The sequence below is a fragment of the Podarcis gaigeae genome, assembly GCF_964106915.1.
Source record: "Podarcis gaigeae genome assembly, chromosome: 5".
In the NCBI taxonomy this organism is placed as follows: Eukaryota; Metazoa; Chordata; class Lepidosauria; order Squamata; family Lacertidae; genus Podarcis; species Podarcis gaigeae.
Window position 1 is genome coordinate 80195796 of NC_139681.1, and position 19855 is coordinate 80215650.

Below are 19855 nucleotides of genomic sequence, written 5' to 3' on the forward strand. Positions count from 1 at the left end.
ATTTATTCTCTCCATATGAACAGTCCAAACAAGGATATGCAGATATACTTCAGGATTCAGAGTATATCACAGGAAAAAGGCAGTAATAGGTGTAAAGTGTAATGCTGAAACCAGCCCTTTAGTTCGTTTCACAGTAGCTTAAAGTTTAATCAAAATGGCCAACAGCAAGCAACTTACGGTGCCTGTTTGGCAGCGGCATAAAGATTCAGCTGATGGGGAAACTGCTTACATCAGTGTTTACTACACACCCACCCACACCCACTCCACTTCTGATCCATTCCAAACCACCTCACAGAAACAGAACCTCTGCTCCCTTCCCAAGGAGTTTCTAGCTCTGAAGTAAGATTTCCCTAGCAATTAAAGCAAACATTTTAGGTGATGTGGGAGTTCCATGATAGGAAATATCAACCTATATTTCTTTTACAGAAAGCAGCTATTGAGAAGAGCCCCGGTCAGGACTGTGGCATCAGGGGAAGATGGTTTAACTCTTCCCCACATTGCACTTCCTCGCCCTCTGAAAATTATCCACTGAAGCTGCTATCCGCACCCACTGGAAAAGGTAAGGCCATGCAGAGCTGTGACATCTGGCTAAATAATGCCCCCCTCCTAGTCATGAAAATGGGAGAAGGTCCTTAATTCTATTTCTGAGCAGCAGATTAGTGCCCCTCTTATAATACAGGCTGTGCTGCATGGGTACTAAAGTGCAATTAGTAAAGGCAGCCTACATAGAAGAACCGGTTTGAGTGTTGGCATGTGAACTTTTCACAGGATGGGAACAGTACTTTTGGGTCTGGAGCTTAACATCAGATTTAAATAATAAGAGGCCAGCTAATTTTTTATTTTTGGCATAGTGAAAACACAACTGATTTTCAGAAATGCTGCTCTGCGTCTCTGCAAGTTTGTGGTTGCATTGAGCTAGCAGAAGCCCATGTGTTCTCAATCATGCTTTGGCTCATGCCATGCTTAAATTTATCAAAAGGTTCCAGAAGCAAGCACTGCAGGGGAGCAGTGATCTTTCCCATCTATCCCATCATATGGTATTAATTATCTCACAGCAAAGCATAAAACATAACACCACCAAATTCAGACCAAGGGCAGTCTTGCCCTAGTTATCAAGGGGAATTCTGTCATACACTCCATCAAATATTTGCTGTTTAAGTTTATATCCTACAGAAAATAATAAAAGCAAGGGGGGAAAGCCAATGCAGAGCTTAAGACAAAACTTTACAACTGTCGTACCAATTTGCTTTCCCCCAATCTAACATAAAATGCACAATAACTCATCAAAACTACTTATGAAAACTATGCAGCACTGAAATATAATATGATGATTTATGCGACGGAATGCAAGCTATCATGGACACTGATGGGAATTTCATTTCAGCTGGTCACTTCAGTTGTAGGGCTTTCTAAAAGTTTTCATTCTTATGTTCAAGTGTCAGCTGGAAGTGGGAACCAGCTCCAAGGAAAATCCCCAAAGCCCTATTCAGGCAATCATTATCTGTTGGTACCAAACAAATGAAACATCTTTTTGGAATGTGTGGGGCTAGCTCTCATGACAATCACAAATATGCCGGCCAATGCAATAATAGTCTTGCATGAGAATAGGGTTTCTGACACAGTCAGGAACCCTGTTTGACTAGGGCTCTTATTTACATGTTTGAAACCCTACATGCACAGAAGCACCCATTCAGGCTAACACAATTCATGTGTCAGCCAGTGGCCTGGCTGGCAGTTGTGTTGTTGTCAAGAGGATGAGGCTAGACCTGTATGTTATCACAGGATCCTTCATGTGGTCAGAACCAAATGTCTGAATGAAGCTATCTTTGCTATCATACTAGCTCAATAGAAGGCTCTTAGGACAGAACCTTTTATATGTAAAGTCCATAAAAACAGGCTAATGTCAATCAGATAATAGGTGGACATCTAAGGCCACTGCTTAAAATTAGCTGTGATTTTAGCAATACATTTCCCACTTGTTTCCTGTCTTACATGCTGTTGATCGTAAGGTCACAATATTGACTGCATTGATCTCATGTGTGCAGGCAACCTGAGAATGATCTCAAAATATGTCAAAGTAATCAATTTCTGTAAGATCAAACAGGAAAAAGAAAAATATCCTGTTCTACTAGATATATACAGAAATAGAACCGGCTGGAAATCCCAGCCAACAAAGTCCAACTAGATTTAATAAACGAACTGGTCCTCCAGGAAATTATAAACCAGTAAGCCTAGCTTTGTAGTAAGCAAAATTCCTGAAACGCAGATAAGAAGGAAGATCGCAAGACATCTGGAGAAATATAAGCTGATGAAAACTACCCCTCCTTGTTTTGTTTTTAAATTAAAAGAGAAACAGGTGGAAAAGATGGTAATTTTTTGAAAGTAAGGAAGAAAGATGAAATACTGTGGTTGTCGGTGCATTGGATCTAGAAGCTATTTCATATATAAATATTAAATAAGTGATCTTGGATGGAATTAAGCAAGATGTAAAGCAGGTTCTTTATTAAATTTAACAGATCAGTTTTTTATGGTTTGGATCTTGTTTCTTCCCCCTCTGAAATACCTAAGCACTAAACTTGAGCTCCAAGTTATGCAGCCCAATTCTAGAACTACTTCTGCTTACTGAGTGCCCTGGGACTTACTCCTAGCTAAGCATGTATAGGATTGCAGCCTCATAGACATAAATATGAACCTGTGCCAGGTTGTCATGGGGTTTGATTTTCACAACAAAATATAACATTTCTAGCCAAGCAAAGGACACTTCTAAACTAACTAAATAGCCATTGCTACCCAACCCAAGCAAAGTCCTTGCTGGGAACAGGAGGCAGGAGAGTTACTCTTAGGGTGGCCGCATAAGGCCTGCTAAGGAAGAAGTGTACCACTGAAAAGAGAGCAAAATAGGGTGCAGGAGTGCATAAAACTTGCACACACTAATTTATATGTGTTGATGCAAATTTGGAATAATTAACTGCTGTATAATTAACTAGAAAGGCTGTGCATCCCTCCACAGTGGGGCTGTGGGGCTTGTGTGCTTGCTGCTCAGGAGGTAACTGCTCAGGGGCACCTTCAAGCCGTCTGCTTCCATCCCTTCTTCTGGGTCTGTACTTTAAGTTAGTTATAAGAACCATAGCAGCTAGGGCTTATCCACCTTTCCGCCACACTTTTCAGGCACAGTCTGCACTTTAAAGCTCTCTGTCTGACGGCCCCACTGTTTTTCTCTGAAGCTTGCCCCACAAAAACCTGCTCTTTAAAGCTGAATCGGAGCAAACAACAATCCAAAAAAACCTGAATAGCTGTTTGCTCCAATTCAGCTTTAAAGAGTGGGTTTTTGAGGGGGAAGCTCTGGAGCAAAAAAGAGGGCACTTGGACATGGACCTGTGCCTGGAAAGAACCATAGAATTTTAGAGTTGTAAGGGACCCTGAGGATCATCTAGTCCAACCCCTGCAATGCAGGAATATGCAGCTGTCCCTTATGGGGATCGAACCTGCAACCTTGGCATTATCAGAACCATGTTCCAACCGAGTTATCCAGGCTGAGTGGGATAACTCAGCCCATCGTTTAACTATGGCAAACTGAAGCTTTATGTGAATCACAATCCTTTTCCTTTCTTGCCAAGAGAGGACTCAATAGCAGGGCCTATATCACACCATTGCTAAATCATTGTATGAGAAAAGCTACCAGTGGAACAAGTTTCCTGCATTCTGGGATCTCCTAGGTCTTTGAAGGGGTCCTTAAACAGATTAAGTGAAGTTTCCCTAAAGAAATATAGAACAAGGAACTAAACTGGTTTCTCAACTGTAGGTTTCATTAAATCTTAAAGGCATTTCTATACAAATTCTCACTGATTTGTTGACTAACTGCTCAAAGCTGCACCAGTAAGCAACACTCACCCGAATCCCAAGTGTGTTTACCCAAAGTATACCCAACCCTCCAAATGCCCTGAAAATACTGGGATTGTCATGAAAATCCTTAAGCCATCATGGCTCTCACTTTCTCACGCACAGCCCCAAATTTCCAAGGGTCTTACTGGAAGTTCAGATATGTGCATCCATTTAACACATTTCTTAGATCTATGCCTCCTGCTCCCTTGCCCCTCCCACTCAACATGTTGTCACTTCCTGTTTTTATGTGCATGTGTGTAAACAAATATACTTGTGCCTACCTAGAGAGCACCCTGAATATGTATTTTTGAGTGGGATTATTTTGCTTTTCAAAATGATAGATGCTTCCTAAGAACACTAATCAAAGAAATAATGTTTCATTTTAAAGGTATATAGAACACAACTGACACAACTGAAGTGGCAGTTCTGAGAACTCTTCGTACGTATACCTTGTATATTACAGTACAGTCATGTTGTAACAAACTGTTAGTCATGTGTGGTTTGACACAGATTGCGTATTCACCATACTCCTTACATTTAATATTAATAAAATTGCAGCAAATTCCAGTTTGGCTAATGCAACACCAAACAGCTGTGTATTATTTGTAGCAGGAACTTGTGAACAGTTTCTTAAGAAATGGGTGGGATGAAGAAGAGCCTAGCTCTTGATGTACCAACTGCAGAAATTAAAGAAGTTCAGATTGCAGCCAAATTTCAGAACAAGTAGTTTATGGAGTTTTGGAAATATTAGTTAAGTGTCCCACGTGCAATGGACATGAAGGTATGGCTGTGCATGTATGGAGTATCAGTCACATCAATCTTACAACGTGTCTTACTCTGGGAATTTTGCCTCAATAATCGTACTTAAGGAATTCTCAGGAAATTACAACAGTAAAAGTGAGTTCTACAATAATGCCATAGTTTAATTACTGGAGTCACCATGCTAAAAGCTTTGGTTCACAATGAAATGAACCCAATAGGATACAACTGTGGGGAAATTAGGAGGGCTTCTCATTCATTCGTTCGTTCGTTCGTTCGTTCGTTCGTTCGTTCGTTCGTTCATTGAATTTATATACTGCCCTATACCCGGAGGTCTCAGGGCAGTTCACACACAAAAAATCACAATATATAAAATCAAAATAAAAGCAATAATCCAATACCCCCCCCCCTGAAAAAAGAGCCACATTTTAAAGGGTATAGGATGTTGATTAGGTCAGCCCAAGGGCTGGTTAAAAAGGAACATTTTTGCCTGGCGCCTAAAGGTGTGTAATGAAGGCGCCAGGCGAACTTCCCTGGGGAGAGCATTCCACAGACGGGGAGCCACTGCAGAGAAGGCACTTTCTTGTGTTGCCACCTTCCTGACCTCTCAGGGAGGAGGCACATGAAGGAGGGCCTCAGAAGATTATCTCTGCAGGTGATCATGGTGATCTAGCCAGTGTAAAAGAGACAAGGCGGTCTTTCAGGTAACCTGGCCCTAAACCTTTTAGGGCTTTATACACTAGCAGTAATACTTGGAACTTAGTGCATTGCATTCATGACCAACTAATTCATTACAGCGGGTCTACTACTCTGAGCATAAGCTAGTTAGATACAACCCATGAAAAAGAGTCCTGGGAACTCTGAGCACATATAGGACTTGTTAGCGGAAGCACACAGCAAGCATGCAAGGGCAGCCTGCTAGCAGGTCCTTTATGAGGTAAAGCACAATGAAGCACAGAAACAACGCAGAGGCAAGAAGGAATCTCAAGACAGTGCCTTTTAAAACAACGCTGTTATGCAGAAACACGTTTCAGCTAGTGAAAAGAACTCATGCTTAGAGAAGGCTGGTTGACAGCTTAAAAGAAGGTCCTAAAGTATTTTCTAAAACGCTCCCATCATTTCAAAGGGTCAGGCCTCTTACCTTCAATAACACACTCATCTGGGAGAGGAATTTTCTTCCCCATCTCCATGACATATGCTTTCACTTTAGAGAGATTTTCCTTTAAGTGAAAGTAAAGCTTATCTTGATATTCGGCAGGATTCTGTATTGTCTTCGGGCTCCCTTCATGGCAGTTTTCTTTAACGGGTTCTGGCAGATTCTCTGGTTCTGTACATTTGATACTTGGGTGCGAAAGTGTAGACTGTTCCAGCTGCGACTCTTCAGTGTCTGCACTGGAAGGCAATTTGTCGGCTTCTTGGCTCAGATAGATATCTGTGAAAGAGATGCCGGCTGTAACATCTCCATTCTCCATCTCTTGTCCATTGTCAGAATGAACACTCCTCAAACGGACAGCATGCAAAGCTAGACTTTTGGACCTGCAGTGTAAACAAAGGCAGGAACAAATGGCTTGGGCAAAAGGCAAAATGGACTGTGGTGCATGGCGGGGGGGGGGGAGAGTAAGAACCTTAATTAGCTCCGAACCATAATTAGCACCAAATGATAGTTGCTTTATAGGGACGCGGGTGGCGCTGTGGGTTAAACCACAGAGCCTAGGACTTGCTGATCAGAAGGTCGGCAGTTCGAATCCCAGCGATAGGTGGGCTCCCGTTGCTCGGTCCCTGCTCCTGCCAACCTAGCAGTTCGAAAGCATGTCAAAGTGCAAGTAGATAAATAGGTACCACTCTGGCGGGAAGGTAAACAGCATTTCCATGCGCTGCTCTGGTTCGCCAGAAGCGGCTTAGTCATGCTGGCCACATGACCCGGAAGCTGTACGCCGGCTCCCTCGGCCAATAAAGTGAGATGAGTGCCGCAACCCCAGAGTCAGCCATGACTGGACCTAATGGTCAGGGGTCCTTTACTATAGTTCTTTTGCATAAACCGAAGCTGATTTCCTCAAACCAGTCTGGGATGATGGTCTGGGATTCTGGTTTGTGCAAACCTATTGTAGTTGTCAGGTTAAATTGCAAGCTATTATTTGCTGCTAACAAAAAAGTTTGATTGTGAAGGAAGGAGAGAGGTAAGGAGGGAACATAAAAGCTCGAGGCTCACTGCTGATATTTGCTGATCATCTCATTGTGGCCAACACCTTATCTAATAATATCCAAATCCAAAATCATTACAGTGACTCAGAGTATATACCACATAAACTACTGAAAAAATTAATCACACTGCACAGGAGAAATAACCATTCAAAATGGCCATATCTACTGCAAGTATTTTTGTTTGTTAGCCTTCTTTCCAATAATTAAGGAAATACACAGTTTTGTCCTTGAGAAATGAGCGAACCTCATAGATGATTCATCTTCTCCCGCTGAAAAAAGATGTGACCTCTATTGAAAACTTAAACTTTTTTAAAAGTTTCAACTGATGTTGTCAGCTGCAACTTGCGTGCCAAGCAAATTCGTAAGAATGGGTCTGGCATGTAAGTGCACTGCTTTAATGGAATTTCAGTGTAAATTTATGCTCTTCTGCCTTTGAGATTAACACAGAAAACTATCCAAGTTTCAACAAAGGCCAAAGCTGCTCCCTCCTTACCACTCGGTGAAGCCTTCTATTATCAAATGAGTGGATGGCTTTTGCCAGTCTTATACAGTATCTGCCAGTTCTGCCCCTGCCCACTTGCAACTTGAGTCCTTTTGGGGTATTCACCCCTATGTTATTGTAATTAGGTGGAGGAGAGAATGGGCCTGTGTCACTAGTTCTGGCCTGGCCGTCATGTGCTATGCTGGCTCTGATTCCCAGGATTTGTGCATCGGGGGGTGGGGGATGGGGAGGGATGTCTTGCTGTACGTTCGCTATGTGATCAGGAGCCTTGATTGTGCAGCGTTCCATCTCACACCGCGAGCTACATACATATACACCAGGCTCACCTTTACCATTGTTTCCCTAATATGTGGATGGTAGGGGATGTGATGGCAGATGTGGAGCCAGAGGGCACAGACCTGCTCCACCCCTCTATATGATTACAATTGCCCTAAAAGGGTTTTGGTTGGTCTGGGACTGTATGGAAAAGGGTGGTAGTGGAAGAAAAGTTAGCAGTAGCAAAGGTTGGCATTGACAGAGATCTGCCACCAAGTTACTGAGCTGAAATTAGAGGGGCACATGGCTCAGATCATAATGGCCTTGGGATTTCAGAACTGGGACAAATGGCATCTCTACTTGAAAATTCTTAACAGGATTATTTATCAGAAATTATTTTAAGAAACCTTGCTACTGGAGGATCACATGGTAGCTTGTTCCAGAGTGGGCACCGGACTTCAGAGGGGCCCCCCAAACACACACACCACCCAACGCAACCGAATCTCTCCCCCACCCTACCCCCCACTGCCACCACTGTAGCAACTGGGCCCCTGGCAGAAGTGCCGCTTCTGAACAGGAGCTAATCTCAGCTCCCACCCTTGGTTGCTGCCTGCCATTTTAATTTACCAGGAAATGCAAAGATCTATGAAGCCCATAGATTTCATAGCTCTGATGGGCTGGGGCATTGCATTTTTGGTCAATGAAAATGGTGGGGAGCCACTGCAGATGTAAGCCAAGCTTGACTCTCGTTCAGAAACAGCTATCCCACCATGAAAATGACCGAGGGGCCCAGCGAGGAGGCGGCAGGGTGGCACAGCTTTGTTTGGCTGGTGAAGGGCCCTTCTGAGCTCCTAGAGCCCTTGATCAGTGCCCAGTCTAACTAACAGTTAGCGCCAGACCTGGCTTGTTCTATTGTTTAATTCATCATCTTAAAAAGCTGAAGATTAACATTATTTACAAAGAAATACTGCCCTAGATAGGACTTTATTGTTTGGGGGTGGGTTTCTTTTGCTGTTGTTATCCCTAATGTTTTACATATGTGATACAATCTCTTTTAATGCTTTGTCTTTATTAATTTTGCATTATGCCAGATTAATTCTAACCCATGGTTTGCTGCATTTGTACCTTTCGTTTTCTCTGGATCTGCTTTGACTATATATTTATGTATGTCTGCATACTTTTCACTCGCTGACAGTGCTTATAAACCTACTTTTAAGGTGTCCAAATTGCCAAAAGAATTTCGCCAGCTATACTTACGGAAAGCAATCTTCATTTTTGCCTGAACTTTTTCAAATCCAGTGTTCCTTTGCACCTCCCCCTGCACTCTGGAGCACAAGGTAGGTTAAACAAATAACTCGGAGATCTTATCCAGCTCTTAGAGTTATTGACAAGATGTCTGGATACAATTAAATGTCTGATGCCCACAGGTACTATGTAACTTGCCTGTTCACTTTAACATTTGGGGTTTTTTTTTCCATGAAAAATTATGTATGGGAAAACCAATCGGCATGCAAAACCGCTGACACACTGCACTGAAGCATACCTGTTAAACCTCATGTCCTTCCTTTCTTCTTTAGAAACCTGGCCAAGACTATACCGTCGTACAGAGCCAGGAGTACTGTTGTCAATGTTTATTTTCTCTTCAAAAGCTTGTTTTTTAACCTGAAGCTTTTCATCGTCTTCATTCCCATTCATAGTGGATTTTAAGTCATCCAGCTGAGAAGGAGATTCTGTTTCAGCAACATCTTCTACCCTAGGAGAAGTGAAAAACTGGAGGGTTAACAGAAACATCGTCCTATTTTGCAGGTGGTAGAAATAAAAAATATATATGTATCTCTAAGGATTCATATATATGCCAGCGTTTATTCCAAGTGCATCTATGGCCAGGTTCTTTTGAGGGATTATCATTCCCATTTAGTCCAGGCCTACACCTTTTTGACTCGTGCTATATAATTCTCTACTGTCGGTCTTACCTCACAGCTCCTTCCCATATGTCATATTTGGCCGAAGAGTGGTGTAAAAAGGTGCCAAAATAAATAAAAGGCTGTATCATATATCTGTCATAAGGAGTTGACTAAATTGACTTTAGAAGCAACTTTTACAAGATAATTTCAAACATTTCGCTCTCTGGAAATATATTACAATCAGTGAGGAGGAGGAGGAGGAGGAGGAGGAGGAGAAGAAGAGTTTGGATTTGATATCCCGCTTTATCACTACCTGAAGGAGTCTCAAAGCGGCTAACATTCTCCTTTCCCTTCCTCCCCCACAACAAACACTCTGTGAGGTGAGTGGGGCTGAGAGACTTCAGAGAAGTGTGACTAGCCCAAGGTCACCCAGCAGCTGCATGTGCAGGAGCGGAGACGCGAATCCGGTTCACCAGATTACGAGTTTACTGCTCTTAACCACTACACCACACTGGCGCTCAAGAACAGGGGACTTTTGACACGACCAGCTATATGCTGTGAGGATGCCTAGACTGGCTTGCCCCCTGCTTGAATCAATGGCATCATCACCTTGTGTAGAGGCCTCTATGTGGGTGCAGTGTGGCTATGTCCGTATTGTGCAAACTGCCTCAAGGGCTACTGCTGAATATATTATTAAGAGAACAATAGATGAGAAATAAATGTGAATGTCTAAGCAAACAGCTAGAGGAAGAATTCCCAGTGATATAATCTTGAATACCAGCTGGACATCTCTAAGGCAAGTATTCTAAAATGCAATTTAGAACAGATTAGTAAAAGTGTTATATATAACGAGCAGCCTTTAGACACCTGCAACTAATTTGCTGTCAATGTATATAAATGTGTGTGTGTGTGTGTGTACACATGGGTGACACATATTCTTATATATACATCAAAATAATCAATCTTTTTAGTGTCCTCCAGACAGGCTGCAGGGCGCACAAAATGTGGAGTGGGGAAGGGGGTTGCAAAGAATAAAGATGGGAGTCTTCCAGTGGTAGCAGAAACAAGAGAGGCGTTTTCTCCCTTCAGTGGTCTGTGTGCTAGCATTTTCTTTCCCCCAGAGTGCCTGGAAGCAATGGTGTCCTGGTGCACTGTGGCAAGAAAACATAGCTGCACACACACACACACGTTGCACCTTGTTCCTTGACAAAACACAATCCATGGAATGGCTTTCAGTAATAAATCATATTCAAAACAAAAACTTGCATTACAATAAAAATCTAATTTACCCCAATAAAATGCAATAAAAGCATCATAGTACACAGATAAAAGACCACACTGTCAGACCATAAATCCCACAGTCAGTTTCAAAACAGCCATCTGCAAACAGTTTGCTAGAGCCTTACCAACATCAATATAAGTCAGGGCTTTTTTCCAGCAGGAACTCAGTTTTGGCACCCCTCAGGTGGGCATCATTGTCATTAAAGAGAACAAAGGAGGCGTTCATAGTGAGTTCCGGCACTTATTTTCCCCAGAAAAATAGCACTGAATATAGTAGCAGCTTGGAACTAGCTGGTGTGTCCCTGTAAGACTCTTTCCCTGAGCTGAAAAAGACTGCTGCATATCTAGCAGTTTTGCATCCCTTGAATCTCCAACGCAGAAAAAGGCATTACATTAAAAAAGAACCAAATTACAGCTGGAAAGGTGTGTTCCTGCATTAAAGCCAGGGCTGCAAAAAAGGAAGGAAGAATTGGGATTGGACCCTGTGTACTCCCAACTCCTTCATTGAAGTGGTATCTCCTGGCATCATTGACAGGTGTCTGCCCTCACCCACCTGTCAAAGTGACCTGCTGAAGTTGGGTAACTCCTGAATCTACCCCCAACTGGATCCAGTTCCCCATACCTGCCTTAAAAGGATAGGAGATACAGCTGTGCTAGCCATATTGTATTCTCTTTGATTCTATATAGGGGTCCAAGATTGGAAAAGGGGGAGCTTATGGATGTTTTGTGTTGGGGTTGACCAATGGCTCAAAGTTAGGGGTAAGTTAGGGCCTCAGAAGGAAGTATAGAGCCTCAGAAGGAACAGGGAGAGATGCCTATGTGCATTTGAGTGTACATGTATAGGCAATTTGAAGATGTGCATTCACATACGCATACTAGGGTAGAGACATGTGGGGGGGGTGTTACTTTCTCCTGTATGCACATCCTCTGAATACTTGCAGTCCCTCTGGAACCACCTGAGGAGGGTTTAAACTCATCACTACATCTTGTGACAATGAATTGCATAAACTTTTCTGAGTTCCTACTATTAGATCCTCATTCTACTCATGAACTGTATGGAGATCTGATTGAAAATTCACTTTTTACTTGGTATTATAGGTCAGGACATTAATAGGCAAGATGTTAAATTGTTTTTATATGCAACAACTGCGGCAAGAGTATTGTTACCCAGAAATGGAAACAAGAAGAAATTCCGACGAAAGAAGAATGGCAGATGAAATTAATGGACTATGCAGAATTGGACAAAATGACAGGAAGGATTCGAAACCTGTGGGACCAGAGATTTACAGAAGATTGGAAGAAGTATATGAATTATTTGAAGAGCAACTGTAATCAACAAATTACACTAGTAGGACTACAAGAGGTTTTGTAACGAGAAATATAATAAGTGTTACAAAGTAGGAAAAGATAGAGATATTGGTTATGAGTTTGAAATGTAATAGGGAAGATAAGAAATGCATACTGAAAGATTAAATTGGACAATTTTCAGACAGGATTGATGGAAGTAAAAAATTTGAATAAGATGTAAAAGTATGTTTAATTATAAATTATAAAGATTATATTTTAAAAAAAGAAAATTCACTAAATGTAATATGTAAAGAATATGTAAAGGGTAAAATGTGGTCAAGGCAGCATAAGAGTCTGCATCAATGTCAGGTCATAGAAAGAAATGTTTGTAACAGTCTTTTGTTTTTAAGGGGACATTTTGTTCTACATTTGCATGTACATTGTTTACTATGGCTTAGCAATCTATAAAGTATCTAACTTGGCTTAAGACTCCTCTAGTTAGCAAATATCACACAAGTGGAATTCTCAGAATAGAGGATTCTGTGCTGCCTCGCCAAAGCCAGTCCCAAAAATCTTGTCCCCGGAGATCCTCTTCAGGGGGTACAACATTGTATTCTGCTTGTTTACGTCCAGGCTGGCCTCCAGAACAATGTGGTTTTCCAGGCAAACTGTTTGCTGGAAAGTAAGACTAATGGAACAAGCATGAAATGCTTCACTTATAGCCTTCAACTGTGAGATATGTCTCCTCCTCTCTTGCCTCTTCTAGGAAAAGAGTCAGCAATAAAACTAATTACTGGTGAAAATTGTGAATAGATTGCACCCCAAGATGTTCTGCCCAAACTCTAGGGTGGTATTCAGCTAACTTTCACTCAGAGTAGACCACTGAAATCAATGGACCTAACTTAGCCAGGCTTATTAACTTCAGCAGGTCTACTCATCATAGCCCTAGAATTTTGACATTTGGAAGATATTTCATAAACTTTCCCACTATGCCCAGAAACTGTTCTAAGTGCCTTTCATACATTATCTCAGCAATATTTACAGCAAGATTGAGAGGTTCGCCAGTATTAAAATCTCCCTGCAGCCAATATAGGAAGAGGTGGGAGCTCAGGGGCAACCTGCATAAAGCTATCTAGCCCAAAGTGATTCTGCTCTACCTAAAGGACTTGCACTAAAATAAATTCTATAGGAGGATCTCTACTTACAGTGATTTTAGTGGTTCTGAAAAAGCTTTGAGCAATGGTGAAAAGTTGCTTGGTGAGCCCTGATATGAACCTTCCTAAGAGCAAATGGTCATAATCAAGATGCATGGCCCTAGGGAAAAAATATCCTACACTGGATCATTTCCAAAGAGCACATCAATATCATCATGCACTTTCAACATTGCTTATCTTGGCAAAGAGCTGTCTTAAAATGGACGAGTGGCAGTGAAAATAAAAGGTGTAAGGGCTGCAAGAGCCAAATCAGATATGGCAGATCAAGCCTCGCTTACAATGAAAAGGAATTCAGTTCATCCGGCTATTAAGAAAAATAAACAAAACAAAAAAAGGATACAATGAAAATTTCATGCCTTGTTATTCTCAAGAATTGTGGTTGGGAGGTTTCGGTAGATCTGCATTTTCTGTTTGTTGTTAAGTTGACCATGGTTGATTTGTAAGATGAAATCACTATGTATTAAAATTCTTCATTCACATTTGAATGACCTGAATCTTTGGGATCAGCAGGGGGCTGGGCATTCTAATACTGCATGGTTTTCATTAACACATGGTTTTAATTACATCAGATATATGCAAAATTCCCCATGTCAAAGGATTCAGGCCAACAAGTACTACATGAAAAGTCACTTCCCTATAAGTACAATAACTGCAGGTTTCCTGAATGAATGAATTATTGTCGACACACAAATTTTCAAATTACATTGTTAATTCAAAATCAGCTTTGATATTTGCATCTGACCTCAGAGTCAGGGCTACTTCAAACACTGAATAATTATGAGGTGGAATGCTTTTCCATGTAAGAAATGGGTTCAGGCTGTACAACCGTTGCGGATCTGTGAGCTTCACTATATAGGTAAAAAGGTAAAGGACTCCAGTCAAAGGGAACTATGGGTTTGTGGCGCTCATCTCACTTTCAGGCCAAGGGAGCCAGTGTTTGTCCACAGACAGCTTTCCGGGTCATGTGGCCAGCATGACTAAACCTCTGGTGCAATGGAACACTGTGACAGAAACCAGAGCTCATGGAAACACCATTTACCGTACCTTCCTGCTGCAGCGGTACCTACTTATCTACTTGAACTGGCGTGCTTTCGAACTGCTAGTTTGGCAGGAGCTGGGACAGAGCAACGGGAGCTCACTCAGCTGCAGGGATTCGAACCATCAACCTTCTGATCGGCAAGCCCAAAAGGCTCAGTGGTTTAGACCACAGCACCATCTGTGTCCCTTTCACTATATGGTGCATACTGAGTAAGCATGACAAGTGTCAACTTTTGAGCATGTAGACAGTCATCTGCAGGGGTCAGCAACCTAATGCCCATGGGCCAGAAGCGGCCCATGGAGGTCATTTGACCGGCCCATGAGCCACCCCAGAACCAAGCTGCCCACTCCCGCGCTGGGCTAAACTGGCACAGCACAGTGCAGGAACTCAATTCCGCGGCGCCCAAAATCACATCTGCACACATGCTGAAAATTGCATCTGTGCATCTTTCGCAGATGGCGAAAATCGCAGGCACGCACACTCATGCGTGCCTGCAATCCAGCCCACAGAGGGATCTCCACGGGACCAATCCAGCTCAGGCAAGATAAACCTTGCTGACTCCTGGTCATTAGGGTTTACACACAGGTTTCTGTATAGAATGGTACAGTGAAAATCTATAAATCTAGAGAAAACTAGAGGTAGAGATGAGCAGCAGATTTCTAAAGAGCCATATCAACTCGAAGGCAGTACTGACCTAAGTGTTGCCATTTTCCTATCACCACCATTTCTTTCAGGAAAGAACAGCAGATAGCTTATGTGTGCACCCAGTCCAATTTCGCAGCACTGAGTTTCTTCATCCCACGTTCTACTTCAAACTACCTTACACCATCTCTAATGGTTTAAAACGACAACCTGGGAGGCAGCCATTATTCCAGTTCACATACCAGTGACTTCAACTGGAGGGACGTATCTGAAGCACAAGCATAAACTACACCTATCAGATGACAGACGACGGATTGAAGCCAAGGAGTGTTAAGCTGAATATTTGTAAAAAGTGAAGTAACAGGCAGGAAATAGTAACAAATGGAATCAACCTTCTTGTTAAAGAGCTGAGACCTATTGGCACTGAACTGGCTTTGTGCATGTTGCAAACACAACTCCAGCAGAAAACACCAACTCATTTTACGTATAACTTTCTGTTGCTTCAGCTTTTGACAGCACACAAGACAGCTGCCTTGAAGTAAAAGGGTTTGTCATGTCCTGTCATCAATCCTGTGAGCAAACCAGTTTCATAAGACGAGAGATTTACCCGACCAAATCCTGTTCTTACCTCTGAAATAATAAATCATAGCTCTGAGAAAAAACAGAACAACGCTGGTGTAAAACAATACTTGTCCCAAACTCCCAAAACCAGGTTCACACTTTTCCCTGAAGATTTGGGGTGGGGTGGGAAGAAGGCCAGGGAGAGAATCTGCAATGTTCAGGTAGAAATGTAAGTTCTTCCTCCAATATAAGCCAACAAGGTGCTCTTTATGTAACAGCTTATACTAACCTGGAGGAAAGCCTAGCAGGCTGTCTGTCTAACTGGCTGGAATCCTAAACAGTGGTGGTCCTGTGAGTTAGTAACAATATAATGCAAAAATAAATAAATATACAAATACCACTTGTCCTATTGCAGTTCTTCAGGGCAGATTAATAAAGTCCTGGCATGTTTTAATGAAGATGATTGGCACACATTCTTATTGAATATAGTGAGACCTGTAAGTTATCTTCCATGGGAAGCTGAGGGAGACTGGGAAATTCATGGATTGCATTGCCTTGCAACTCTGGTCATTACATACACACACACACACACACACACACACACACACACACACACGGCTTGCCTGTTAACAGTCTGGTATGAGGAGTTTGGCTGTTTGGCACTGTGGTGGTGCCTCTGCAGGTCACCTATAGGCAGTGCTTTCCCTCCCTAAAAATGTTTAGGGATGCTCTCATTTTGACTCAAGAAAACCACCATTTTATAGTTCAAATCTTGTTGGCTTATATTGGAGGAAGAATTTACATTTCTACCAGAACAATCTCCAGGGAAAAGTGTGAACCCGGTTTTGGGAGTTTGGGACAAGTATTGTTTTACACCAGTGTCGTCCTGTTTTTTCCTCAGATTTATGATTTATTATTTCTCAGATTCATGATTTATTATTTCAGATTTAACAGGTACATCCTGGAATTACAGAAGCCATCCTGGCTTCTCTTTGGATCCTGGAATGTCCTGGTTTTTCGGTCCAGCATTCTAGTGCAAAGTCACTTGGCTTGTGCCAGAGCGCCAGATCAAAAGATGCTCATTTTCTGGTCTTGTGTGAGAACCAGCTGGCTCCCATGAGAGCTTGAGATGAAAAAACGAGTGTCCCAGTTTGGATCAGAGGGATGCTGAGGGGTATGCATTTTGAGAACATTTTATTTCTCAGCCAGCTTCCCTCTATAATCTTATCATAGGCTTTGTCTGCAGAAGGACTCCTCCCAACCTCCTTTGGGCTTCCAGAACACTTCTTTGAGTTCAGAGATAGGTTTTTCCCTCTATGAGTTGCCTTTAGAGATACATATGGCATACACTTCAATTTTCTGATACAATGCTATTAGTAATTAATATTTTTATCACGTTTGCCAGGTTAGTTTGTCTGACATTTGCAGAATTTCAAGTCCACTAAGTTTTCATTACATCTATTTTTAATTCTATCCAGTATTTTGGCTCCCACTGCAAGCGTAAGGCTGCTTATCATATTTGCATTGTCAGTGACATCTGTGTTGCATCTTATCATATGTGTGATTTCCCATCTCCTCTTGGCCTTTTATAATCTGCTTAATACCAGTGATGAGGATCTCATGCAATTTAAAAGGGATTACTGCACATTAGTAGCATATAACAACAAAAACGACTTGTCCTCATTGGACATATATTATCACACCAGGTTTGGGGCGAACTGTGTTTGCACAGAGGAGTTGGTCTTGCTTTACTTAATACGACACTCACTCATTGATGAGCACACTAGGGATAGATGAAATAAAATAATTGCATATCTCTATCCTTACAGGTTTTGTGCTATTTTATTGTAAGAGTGAATGCTTTTAAAATACTAGGCACATGCCAGTCAAAGTTGAGCACACTTGAAATCCAATGATTTTGCTGAAGTTAAGGGCACTCCCGTTGGAATCAATAGAGTTTAATTCTCACAGGTTTGTGTCCATAGTTTGTGCTGTTTTCTTTTTCATTTGGACACATTAACATTTTTAAGGAAGGCTTTGAAAATTGTATTTAACGTGGGTTGTGTGTTTTTTGTATGCTTGCACTTAAAATGGCTATTTGCATCGAGTGCAAGGAACAGGACTTATTAGAAGTTCAATAAAATGTAACCATTTAAAGAGCTGAGCATATGAAAACATTTAAAACTTGCTTTGGGAAGCAAGTACAGCAAAGTGTTTATGAAGCTGAGTGGCGTACAGCTAATAGACAGCTATTTGAAAAACAGCTGGGTATATCACATTAATGAAAATATACCCCAGTGGAAAGTGAAATGAGATGTTTGCTGGGATTTTAAGGTATTAGATGTGAGACAGGAAGACTGGTGCTCATTGTTATGCTTGTAGCAGTTACAATAGGCTTTTCTAAAACTTTTATAATCCAATATTCAGCCTTAGCTAATGTTTATTGGGTTTATTAAGAAAGGAGACTTGAAAAACATCTGCTATTTTTAAAAGTGTAGCGTGTAGCTATATCAATACAGTTATAGGGTTGTGTCCAACACATCAGATTTTCACTCGCACTTCCTCATTTTATCCTCTCCCCTGCAGCCCCCTTATAATCTGCTCCAGAGGGGTGGGGGCCCCTCCTCAAGCAGTGTTTAGGGGTACATGGGAAGGGAAAGTCCCATTGTGCTAGGCTACTCCATTCATGAAGAACTGGATGCAACCCATAGACAAATACTATTTTATCTGTTTCCTTAAACATCTCAAACTATGAATTTATAGTTGCCAGTTATTTATTTATTTATCTTATTTCATAAAATGTACACATCACTTGACTGTAAAAAACCAAAACAAACCCAAAAACCAAAACCCTCAAAGCGGTTGACAATGAACGAAGCAAGAAAGAGAATCTGACTATTTGGGTACTAGCTGTATTCCCTTCAAAGCATGAAATGTCTGAGCAAATGGGCAAATTTCTTACATGTAGCACCCAAAAGCTGGTATAGCATAGTGGCTAAGAGAATGGCTCTGCCATAAATTTGCTAGGTGGCATTATTCAAGTTTCCGTTTTCTCATCCTTTGGTTACTGATATGGCAATAATTTAAAGAGGGCTACTCTAAGGATTAAAGAGATACGTTAGATGAAATACTTGGAACACTATATAGGTATATTACTATTAACTTTGGGTACAATCTAAAGGTGTATGAGGTAAACATTTCAGTGCACGCCAGAGTTGTTCTGTAGTTTTCCGTAGCTTCCTCTGCTAAGCACCCAAATTGCTTTGTCAACTCTATAGTTGACAAAGAAGTTTGGGGTATTTGTGTGAGAGCGGCTGAATGGGAAAATGCCTGTGGTATATCCTTGCTATTTTTAAAATTTATCCGTTCTTTCTGTAGTATGTGAGCCAAAGCCCCTCAAAGTAATTGAACCATACTGCTAAATAATGGAGTCACACTTTCAAATACTTCCCAGAAAACAGACTTTTTCCCCCTTTCCCTTCTCAGGTACCTTAATAAGCTGGCTGATATGAGATTTATTCGCATCTCTTCTACCACTTGCAAGATAAGCTCTTCGTTGGCCATTGGAATCTCTTTCATGTATTCAATGCTCAATAGAAATGTATACAGTGAGGGACAGTGTGGTTTCAGGAACCACACTGTGGCATAAGAAGCTGTTTTCAAATATTTATGCTGTCCTGCAGAACTCACATATGAGCTGGCAGCACATATTTAGGGTCTCCAGGATTTAAAGAGCCTCCTCCTGAAACTTCAACAATTATAAAATCCTCCAATAACTGATCTACATGATCAGTCATCAGACCATAGCTGATAAGAAAATACCATCCTTTAAGAAATGTGTCTTAGGTACATTTTATCATATGTAGTGGACTTGTAGAGTAGCTAAGGGATATTAGGAGATGATACATAATGAGATAAAAAAAATATTTAAGAGGTCTCTCCCCAAAATACCAGAATCTTTTCTTCTAGGGATAATTGGACCAGATGCACCAAAGAGTCAAAAGAATTTGTTTGTGTATGTGACTGCAGCAGCGAGAATATTATATGCCCCAAAACCACGGGAGGAGGCAGTACCCACGAAAGGGGAGTGGCAGTTGAAATTGATGGAATATGTAGAATCAGCAAGTTTGACTAGTAAATTAGAGAACAAAATGAGACAGCCTTCAAGGAGGATTGGAAAATGTCTGTAGATTATTTAAAAAATATATACTGTAAACATGTTAGTAGGTTAGCAGGTGTGGCGTAAGTTCAACAGTAAAAGTTAACTTGAGAATAAAGTTGAGAAAAGAAGGTGTTGATTAACTATAATACGCAGCAGTAAAAGATA

At 41.4% G+C, this 19855-nt stretch overlaps 1 protein-coding gene across 12 annotated transcripts in view; it reads right to left on the minus strand.

The window, feature by feature from the left end:
• The window catches only part of VEPH1 (ventricular zone expressed PH domain containing 1), a 141568-nt gene that overhangs the window by 42603 nt on the left and 79110 nt on the right, over positions 1-19855 (minus strand). For 10 of the 12 annotated variants that reach the window (XR_014564322.1, XM_083739370.1, XM_083739366.1 and 7 more), the window contains 2 exons: positions 9144-9353; positions 5783-6177 (listed from right to left, as the gene is read on the minus strand). Coding sequence is in view for 11 of the 12 variants with exons in the window: in XM_083739370.1 (XP_083595496.1) it covers positions 5783-6177; positions 9144-9353 (605 nt within the window). In the remaining variant the exon portion in view is untranslated. Of the gene's footprint in view, positions 1-5782; positions 6178-9143; positions 9354-13277; positions 13387-19855 lie in introns of those variants that run through there. The other 2 variants (XM_083739364.1, XM_083739365.1) reach the window with 2 other exon arrangements.